General features: G+C 40.3%; 2 gene segments (V, D, J or C); both read right to left on the bottom strand.

Annotated features, from left to right (window-relative positions):
- Window positions 1-915: 915 nt before the first annotated feature.
- Window positions 916-1870, bottom strand: LOC113899490. The segment is given in 2 exon segments: window positions 916-1340; window positions 1786-1870. Coding segments are annotated over 2 exon segments (465 nt in total).
- Window positions 1871-9638: 7768 nt separating this feature from the next.
- LOC113899491 lies at window positions 9639-10269 on the bottom strand. The segment is given in 2 exon segments: window positions 9639-9952; window positions 10177-10269. Coding segments are annotated over 2 exon segments (363 nt in total).
- Window positions 10270-10845: the final 576 nt, after the last annotated feature.

Here is a 10845-nt window from a genome sequence, read left to right on the forward strand (position 1 = left end):
TAACGTTCAGATGGACAGTTCAAAAATGGTTCAGTAGTAGCAGCACGTAGGCCTAGTTGCTCCAAGGCATGTGGGATCTTAGTTCTCCAACCAGGGACCGAACCTGTGTCCCCTGCATTGGCAGGCAGATTCTTTACCACTGAGCCACCAGGGTAAGCCCCATGTGCTGCTTGCGTGCCTGCATGTTAAGTCACTTCAGTCATGTCCGATTCTTTGCAACTCTAAAGACTGTAGTCTGCCAGTCTCCTCTGACCATGGGATTCTCCAGGGAAGAATACTGGAATGGGTTAACATGCCCTCCTCCAGGGGGATCTTCCTGAACCAAGGATTAAACCCGGGTCTCTTGCAGCTCCTGCATTGCAGGTGGAGTCTTTACTGCTAAGCCATGGGGGAACCCCCATGTGCTGCTTAAGGATTATCAAATTGATGAAAACTCCTTATAAAGGCAGGGTTTCCAGACCTGCCTAGAAAGTGAAAAATTATTATTCACTTAATTTTTGTTTCTTTCAAAAAACTTCTTCATGGGAAATATGAATGTCCTAGACTAGCAACAATAACATTTCAGATCTTTCTCAGAGAGAGTAATTTGTTTCTGGTAAGCGGAACAACTGTAACACATCAGAGTCTAGACTTGGCCTTGGATCCAAATGAAAGAAGCCTTTGGTACAAGGAGAATTATTTGTATGTTTCCCACTTCTTATGTTGGGACTAGCACACTGAAACCAACATTTTATTGACATGAGAAAGAGTCATAAAAATTATTAACACCTCTTACTTTATTGCTATGTTAAAATTATGATTCTGATATGCCTCAAAATTCTTCTTAGATTCATCAGTAAACTAGGTGCTTATTCCTTGTCCTCTTTTTCTTCTGTTTTTATTCATCTTCTTCCATTTCTCTTCCCTTAATTTTCCTCATCTCTTACTGCTCTTCTGATTCTCCTTCCAAATGATTCTAGATTTGCTCTCGTGATGGCTCCCCCAACTCTGCACCCCACCTTCTTCCCACCAGAGAGATATTGCACAGGTGCAGCCCCGTCTGTCCCAGTGTGCCTCTCTCAGGACGCAGTAGTACACAGCGGTGTCTCTCAGGGTGACCTGGGGCAGGACCAAGGTGCTGGACTTTCTGTCTGAAGAGATGGTCAGAGAGGCCTCGCTGCTGTTCACTGTGCCTCGTAAGCCATGAATGACATACTGTGGACTCTGATTGGGATTTTGCCGATACCAATGTATATAGTCATCTCCTCCAATGGTAGAGTGGTTACAAGGCAGGTTTATATCCTCTCCTTCAGCACAATCCATGGAGCTGGGCTGGGTGCTCTTAGCATTAATCACAGTCCCTAAAGGGCCAAGAAAATAAAATTATTCCCTGACAACAAATCAGTGTAATTCTGTGGATCAAGGGCACAACACTCCCCAAACTGTCTGACCTATCCCCTACTCCAGTGTTTTTATCTATGTCCTGAGAAATATTATTGATGCCTATTATATACGGACCAAAGACACATGGCAAGAATCTGAGAGCTCTATAGGCTTTATCCCGGGGTCCTTGGCTCAATAACCCCAGAGATTTCTTCCAACATGCTTACTGCTAATGTCTCTTCTGGATCATGGCTATGAATTAACCTGTTATATAGAAGTTTGTACTCCCTAGCAAATGCATAGATCTGTTTTAAATTCCATTGCTATAATGCTGAATAAAACATAGGGAGAGAAGTAGAGAGCAAATGACCCTTTATGGTTCCTTGGCTTCAAAGTCATCCTTTGTAGATACAGAACACCTACCCAAGGTCAGAAAAACAGTTACTCCAAACACCAGCCTCATACTTCAAGGACAAACCAGGATTGTGGGCTCAGAGTTCAGACTTGTGTCTGCTCCTAGGCTTGTTTGCAGAGAACAGTCACAACTGCTGCTAGTAGAGACTTAACACCAGTGCAGGTATCTGTTGCAGTGTGTTGTTGCCAGGATCGCTCAGCCAATGATCAAGCAGTTCCTTGTCTAGGTCTTCCTGCCCTGTTTTAGTCAGTCCCCCAAAGAAGGAGAGACATCCCCAACTCACAGGGTGTGTGCTGCCATCCTCTGTGAAGTTTAAAGTCTGGCTCTGAAAAAGGAACACTGATCACGATGGTGTGTCTATCCGGAACCATTGTTCTATCATTTCTTCTTCAGAGACATTTTCTGATGCTCTGTGAAGCTTGTGGAAAACATTGTTTAATCACAGAAAACTGTACTGAGATAAAAATTCCCATCCACGTTCTAGGAAATGTATGTGAGATTTCAAAGTAGGCTGTGATTGCTCTGAGGGACAGGAAATATTACTAACATTGGGACAGAAAACTAAACGTCTTGAGCTCGGACATTGGAACTCAGCGTCCTGAAAAGGTCCTTGGAATCATGCATCTGTCTCCATTGAGGCAGACATTTCACAATACATCTGTTCTTGATATAGTAACTGATGACACGGATGGTATTCTCCTCATCCTCCTTGAACAATGGTCCTTAATCCTTATGTCCTCTATGCCCATGTTTGTAGGTGCTCTGCACCAAAGATGCTGAGACAGAGAGAAAAGACAGAACGGAAAGCAAACTGTCTGGGGTGGAGAAGGGTGGAGGTGGATGATACTGGCAGAAAAAGGGGAGTGAAGAGAAAAGAGTGTAAGGAATAGGGAAGGAAGAGTTAACTGGAGTGGGGAATGGGAAAGCAGTGTTTAGGGAGGTACATGTAAAAGGTTTAGGCTATAAGGCCATGATTCCCTGAATCCTTGACCACATGCACTCAACAAAGGATTATCAAATCAAGTTGTCTAAAGATGATGAAAATCTTTTTTTTTCCCCCACTTTTCTGTGAAACATCGATGGAAAACATAAACTTCCTTTCCTTGATAGCCAGAAAAGACCGCTGTTTCCAAATGAGGCAGCCCCCTCTAGTGACTGAACAAATGAACTGCAGAGCTAAACTCCCACAGGATGTGAACTTTTTGAAATGTTTCTCAGATTGAAAGTTGAATATCCCCGGTGTCTCAGTCAGTAAAGAATCAATCTGCAGTGTAGGCAATGGGGGTTCAATTCCTGGATCAGGCTAGCTTCCTGAAAAGGAAGTGGCTACCCACTCCAGTTTTTTCGATAATCCAGCGGATGTTGGCAATTTGATCTCTGGTTCCTCTGCCTTTTCTAAAACCATCTTGAACATCTGGAAGTTCACGGTTCACGTAGTGCTGAAGCCTGGATTGGAGAATTTTGAGCATTACTTTACTAGCGTGTGAGATGAGTACAATTGTCTGGTAGTTTGCGCATTCTTTGGCATTGCTTTTCTTTGGGATGGTAATGAAAACTGACCTTTTCCAGTCCTGTGGCCTCTGCTGAGTTTTCCAAATTTGCTGGCATACTGAATGCAGCACTTTCACAGCATCATCTTTTAGGATTTGAAATATCTCAACAAGAATTCCATCACCTCCACTAGCTTTGTTCGTAGTGATGCTTTCTAAGGCCCACTTGACTTCACATTCCAGGATATCTGGCTCTAGGTGAGCATGAGTGATCACACCTTCGTGATTATCCTAGTCGTGAAGATCTTTTTTATACAGTTCTTCTGCGTATTCTTGCCACCTCTTCTTAATATCTTCTGCTTCTGTTAGGTCCATACCATTTCTGTCCTTTATTGTGCCCATCTTTGCATGAAATGTTCCCTTGGTATCTCTAATTTTCTTGAAGACATTTCTAGTCTTTCCCATTTTATTGCTTTCCTCTATTTATTTGCACTGATCATTGGGGAAGGCTTTCTTATTTCTCCTTGCTATTCTTTGGAACTCTGCATTCAAATGGGTATATCTTTCCTTTTCTCCTGTGCCTTTCGCCTCTCTTCACAGCTATTTGTAAGGCCTCCTCAGACAGCCATTTTGGTTTTTTTGCATTTCTTTTCTTGGGGATGGTCTTTATCCCTGTCTCCTGTACAATGTAATGAACCTCCGTCCATAGTTCATCAGGCACTCTGTCTATCAGATCTAGTCCTTTAAATCTATTTCTCACTTCCACTGTATAGTCATAAGGGATTGATTTAGGTCATCAAAAAAGCAAGAAAGTTCCAGAAAAACATCTATTTCTGCTTTATTGACTATGCCAAAGCCTTTGACTGTGTGGATCACAATAAAATGTGGAAAATTCTGAAGGAGATGGGAATACCAGACCACCTGACCTGCCTCTTGAGAAACCTGTATGCAGCTCAGGAAGCAACAGTTAGAACTGGACATGGAACAACAGACTGGTTCCAAATAGGAAAAGGAGTACGTCAAGGCTGTACATTGTCACCCTGCTTATTTAACTTCTATGCAGAGTACATCATGAGAAATCCTGGGCTGGAGGAATCACAAGCTGGAATCAAGACTGCCAGGAGAAATATCAACAACCTCACATATGCAGATGACATTACTCTTATAGCAGAAAGTAAAGAAAAACTAAAGAGCCTCTTGATGAAAGTGAAAAAGGAGAGTGAAAAAGTTGGATTAAAGTTCAACGTTCAGAAAACTAAGATCATGGCATCCGGTCCCATCACTTCATGACAAATAGATGGGGAAACAGTGGAAACACGGGCTGACTTTATTTTTCTGGGCTCCAAAATCAGATGGTGATTGCAGCCATGAAATTAAAAGACGCTTACTACTTGGAAGGAAAGTTATCACCAACCTAGATAGCATATTACAAAGCAGAAATATTACTTTACCAACAAAGGTCCATCTAGTCAAGGCTATGGTTTTTCCAGTAGTCATGTATGGATGTGAGAATTGGACTATAAAGAAAGCTGAGTAGACTCTTGAGAGTCCCTTACTGCAAGGAGATCCAAGAAGTCCATCCTAAAGGAGATCAGTCCTGGGTGTTCATTGGAAGGACTGATGTTGAAGCTGAAACTACAATACTTTGGCCACCTGATGCGAAGAGCTGAGCCCTGATGCTGGGAAGGATTGAGGGCTGAGGAGAAGGGGACAACAGAGGATGAGATGGTTGGATGGCTTCACTGACTCAATGGACATGGGTTTGGGTGGACTCTGGTAGTTGGTGATGGACAGGGAGGCCTGGCGTGCTGCAGTTCATGGGGTTGCAAAGAGCTGGACACGACTGAGCAACTGAACTGAATGGAACTGAACCCACTCCAGTATCCTGCCTGGGTAAATCCATGCACAGAAGAGTCTGGTGGGCTACAGTCCATGGTGTTCCAAGAGTTGGACACAACTGAGATACACACATCTTAGTTGTATGACCTCTGTTTTCATCTGTGTTTTCTTAGTTCTAAACCACTCCACAAATTTTTTTCATTATTTCTGGCTCTTTTCTTTGTCACACACCCTCAGTTGTTGGCTTCTTTGTAGTTTTTTTTTTTTTTTTTTTGTCTTTTATCTTCCTATATTTAAAGTTTATTCAATGTTTATAAAGAGAGGTTGGTACACATAAAGCACTCAAGAGTTATCTGTTTTCTGAATGAGTAGATGAGTTGTTATTCATGAACTTAGTGAATGAAGTTATGCTGAACAACTCTTGAAATTATTCCAAAAGCAATCTTTCAATACTATAGAAGTCAAGTTAAACAAAGACTCCAACAGGATAAATAGAGGGTTATATTTGTGGACAAAATTCAAGAACGGATAACAAACATCACAAGTCTAGGATGGAGGAAAATTAAACTGATGATATGGGAATAAATATTATTCCCATATAAATATTTAACAAATATTCATAAATATTCTTTGGTAGTCTGTTACATGGAGGATCACACACACACAACTCAATACCTACTACTACTGAAAATATAGGAACAATTAAAAATGAATTCATTTAAGCTATGTAGGAATATATTATTTTACTATATTAGCAAAAGGTAGAAAAAAAAAACCAAATGCTTTTGTTTCTTGGTTTCATTGACCTTATTTTTTTAGAAGATTGTATGAAACATTTCAAAGTGGCATTTTAAATAATAACTAAAACCCAAAAAATGGAAACCAAAATATGGAGAATCTAAAAACAAGTTTTTTAGCCTATTGGCTCTTTTCAGAATTTTTAATTTTAGAAGATTATATCTTGACCATACGAGGTGACATTATCTTTCTTTGCTTGATGAAAACCAAAATAATATACTTAATTTACTTTTAAAAAATCAAGAGAATTTGACGAAAGGCTAACATCTCTGCATGATGAATACTCCCAACAATCCAAAAATATAAGAGAAATTCCCAAATCTAATAAAGGGTATCAATGAAAATATCAAAGTCAATATTACTCCCTACAGGATCACAAACAAGACAGGTACTTCTATTCACTACTTCTATTCACTGTCCTAATGGAGGGCCTCGGATCAAACCAGGGAAGGAAATAAGATACATTAAGTTTGAAAAGGACAAGCAGAACTATTTTAATTTACAGATCATAAGTTTATACATGTAGAAAATACAAAGTACCTCTAAACAAGCTGTTTAAGAGCTAGAACCTATTAGTGCATTGATACAGTCACCAAACACAAAAATCAATTTTATTTCTACTGCTACTGCTAAGTCACTTTAGTCGTGTCTGACTCTGTGTGACCCCATAGACAGCAGCCCACCAGACTCCCCCATCCCTGGGATTCTCCAGGCTAGCAAAAGCATTAGAAAATGCAATTAAAATGTCATTTATCAAATGCTTGGGAACTAATTTAATATAAGGTATGCAAGACCTCTTCTTGATTCCTCTCCAATAACTCTAGAATAGTTTTGATTTGAGAGATAAAAATCACATAGGAGATGAGAAATGTCCTCACTTTTGAGATCTGGGGTAACTAACATAAATCATGGCCTGGTACTCAGTGGTGACCAGTCCTTGCCACCTACAGACACTAATGTCAGGAAAGACCATTTCCTAAGGCTGTTCAATGAAATAGTGTTTTCAAAACCCCAAACAAGAGGTTGGTACCATCTGTTTGGCTGTTGAACTAAATCTGTTCTCATATTGACAGGTGTCCTAGCTCTGTTCTGGCTATTTCAGGGCATAATTAATTCCCTGTATCCACATTTTTCTTAACCCAATTAGTCCTAGCTCTGGATTTTATACTGGGCATTTAGGTCAATTAAGGTAAAAAAGCTATACAAAATAAAAGATAAAATTGTTATAAGTAGCCTTGTTTCCCAGGTGGCTCAGTGGTAGAGAGTCTGCCTGCCAACCAGGTGGACTATTTTTATTTACACATCATACGTTTGTACATGTAGAAAATACCCCTGCATTGGGAAGACCCCCTAGAGAATGGAGGGGCAACCAACTCCAATATTCTTGCCTGGGAAATCCCATGGACAGAGGAGCCTGGCGGGCTACAGTCCATGGGGTCGCGAAGAGTTGGACGGGACAGAGACTAAACAACAGCAACAATGCAAGTCCTCTAGAAAAATCTTAACATTAACAAAAGAAATTAGAGAGGACCTAAATTAATGAAAGAAATTAGAGAGGACATAAATAAAGAGGTTATGGATCTAAACACTCCGTATGTTAAGATGTCAATTGTCCTAAATGAATTCATAAATTCAACACAATCCCAATCAAATTACCTCAATCTCTTTTTGTAGAAGCTATTCTATACCTTACGTGGAAGTGCAAAGACCTAGAATAAGCCTTGAATAAGACAAAGAAAACATGACTTGCATTTCCAGATTTCAAAATGTGTATGAAGCCCCAGTAATTAAGATAGAATGGTCTGTTGGTATGAGGATAAAATAAAGAAGTCAATAAACAGAATCGAGTCCAAAAAGAGGTCATAATACATGTGCCATCAATTTTTTTTTCTCTAAAAGTGCCTATGCAGCTCCACTGGGGGAAAGTTGGTCTTTCTAGGATAATAGCTAGAATAATTGGCTATTTTTATTTTTTGGAAGTAGCAGTGTTTTGTAGCTTTCTGTGTATAAGTTCTGTACATGTTTTCTTAGATTTATGCCTAAGGATTTAGGGTCTTTCTTGAGCCATTGTAAATAGTATTATATTTTTAATTTAGGTATCTACATGTTTACTGATAGTATATAAAAATGCATTTTATTTTGTGTGTTTACCTTATATATCCTGAGACCTTCTGAACCCACTTAAGAGTTGTAGGAGTTTTGGAGGGCATATTCTTTGGGATTTTCTACATAGATAGAAAATAGTGGTGATTTGACTGCCTTTCTGGCTTAAAAGATTGTTTATATATTTATTTGCTTTACTGCACTGGCTACAACGTCCAGCACTGTGCTGAAGGAGAGTGAGTAAAGTGGATATTCTCCCTTTGTTCCCTTCCTTAGGGAAAAGTATATTCTTTTACCAATAAACATGCTAAGAGCTGTTCAGGACTTCTCCATTATTCCTGTGTTTCTTAGAGTTTCCACTATGGTTGACTATTGGATTTTGGCAAATGCTTTTTCTACAAATTGCTGCTGCTGAACTAGCTCATCTTATTGTTGACTCATAACTCCTCCACTTCCCGTGAGATGTCCTCCTCATCTTCTTTGTCTTGGGCCAAGTATGTGTGTAGCATGATGGCAAATGACACCCACTTCTCTTCAAGGTCACCCACTATTGTGAGACTGAAGGAGGTGAGGGACAGACAAGTCTGTGGGTTCCAGTTGTCATCATAGTTCAAGTGTGACTTTGTCTGTCATGGTTTGGCCATACTTTTGTCCCCATCAGACTTTCCTTTACAAATGTTACCCTCAGTACAGTTTTGTTCAGTTCAGTTGCTCAGTTGTGTGCGACTCTTTGCTACCCCATGGACTGCAGCACACCGGGTCTCTGTGTCCATCACCAACTCATGGAGCTTACTCAAACTCATGTCCATTGAGTCAATGATGCCATCCAACCATCTCATCCTCTTTTGTCCCCTTCTCCTTCCACCTTCAATCTTTCCCAGTTTCAGGGTCTTTTCCAATGAGTCAGTTCTTCGCACCATGTGGCCAAAGTATTGGAATTTCAGCTTCAGCATCAGTCCTTCCAGTGAATATTCAGGACTGATTTCCTTTAGGATGGACTGGTTGAATCTCCTTGCAGTCCAAGGGACTCTCAAGAGTCTTATCCAACACCACAGTTTAAAAGCATAGGTGTTACTCTAAGCTGACTTAAAGTGAATTCAGGCTCAACACCAGATATAAAGATAACAACTTTGTACAGACTCATCCACCAGCTCTAGCCATTGCCTGAGTTCTAATCCCTAGAACTAATCTCTTATTCTACATCACCCATGGTTCTGCTTTTCTGATTGTGCCCTGACACAAAGTCTAAGAGGAAACGTTTAAGGAAATAGTTTTGATGGTGATTCCACACAACTAGACCCAGTTTTGTGATGAAGTAAAACTGCCAGTTTAAAATATTATGGGGCACATTTTCAAATTTAGACAACTTTATACATATTCTGTACAGTTGATTTAAAGTCAAAAATTCAAGAGGAGAATATATTAGTAGAAAGTTACTCTGGACACCTGTTTCCAAATAACGTAGAAGGTGCCTTTAACTGGAACTAAATCTTCTGATCCAGACCACAACTTAAATAACCACAGGACTATCATTTCTTGTCTGGGCTCTGCGGGTGTGCATTTCAGCTGGGGTCCTGCAGCAGTGGGGCTCTCTCTTACTAAGCTCCGGGGTTTTTGTACAGCTTTTCCTATTACTTCAAGCACTGTGAGTCACGGAGAGCACAGAAGTACTTTGCAGAGTCTTCCAGTTGTAAGGCTGAAATGGTGAGGCTGATGGATTTATCTGCTTTCTTAAAGTTTACAGAGTAGCGGTCTTTCCTTGCATTTGTCACTTCTGAACCCTGACGAATAACGTAAGTCATCTGTCCACTGGGAAGTTGCTTGTACCAGTAAAGGTAGTAAGCGCTCCAACTTGTTTCATACCGACAGTTCAGGGTGACTGACTGCCCCACTTGGCTGGATACATCTGACTGGTCTTGAGTAACTTTCTGGGCCACACCAGATCCTGTGGGAAAAAAAAAAAATCTGAAAACAGAGATGAAGCAGTGAATAAAATAGTGTAGGAATTAGACTCATTTCAGATCACACCCCCAAAAACCAAACTGAAATCCTAAGACTCTTGCTTTTCTCCAGTCCTCCTTTCTTCCCCAAGTCCCTGTGAAGCTCCATGTGCCTGTGTGCAGGCCTTTCACCCTGAACACTCGCACTTGTGTTTGGAAGCATCCCTACCAGAGAAGGCGATGGCCATGAACACCCAGAGCGGACTGGAGAGCGGCATGAGGCATGGATTTCCCTGCACAAATGTGCTTAGTTCTGCCTCAAGCTGAGAGTTCGGTGTCTTTGAGTGTCTGGCAGCACATATACCTACTACCCGGTACCTGTGTGACTCCCCGCAACAGGAAGTGGGGGTTGTCATGTTCATAGACCACGTGGTCTGTGCGCACATGGGAAAAAGTCTGGCTCGCCACAAACCTTTACTTTGTCTGCTTGTCTTTCCCTGGTCATTAAATTAGGCAGATCCTGAAAGAAGGCATGAAAAAAGCAATCAGTATTAAAATTTGAGAGAGGAGAACTGAATATTAAACAAGTTGACGTACATTGATAATTATTCAGCAAAATAGTTTTGCCATCCTATTTAAGATATAATTTACTATAGCCTATGAAACTTTCTGTAATCTACTAACAGGTCGTTCATTTAGCCTATTCTTACTTTTCTCCATCTAGAATGTAATGACTCTTTTAAAAAACTTGCAAATCTTAGGCTTCTTGGTGAACGGAAATTTTATTCAAAATCATTAATATATCTCTGTCTTTGTCTTGAGTTTTGTGACTCTATTTAGGTTTTTCAATAAATAAAATTACTTCAGCATGAAATGACACAAAAAATCAGTTCATCTG

The sequence above is a fragment of the Bos indicus x Bos taurus genome, chromosome 10 (genome assembly GCF_003369695.1).
Source record: "Bos indicus x Bos taurus breed Angus x Brahman F1 hybrid chromosome 10, Bos_hybrid_MaternalHap_v2.0, whole genome shotgun sequence".
Taxonomy (NCBI): domain Eukaryota; kingdom Metazoa; phylum Chordata; class Mammalia; order Artiodactyla; family Bovidae; genus Bos; species Bos indicus x Bos taurus.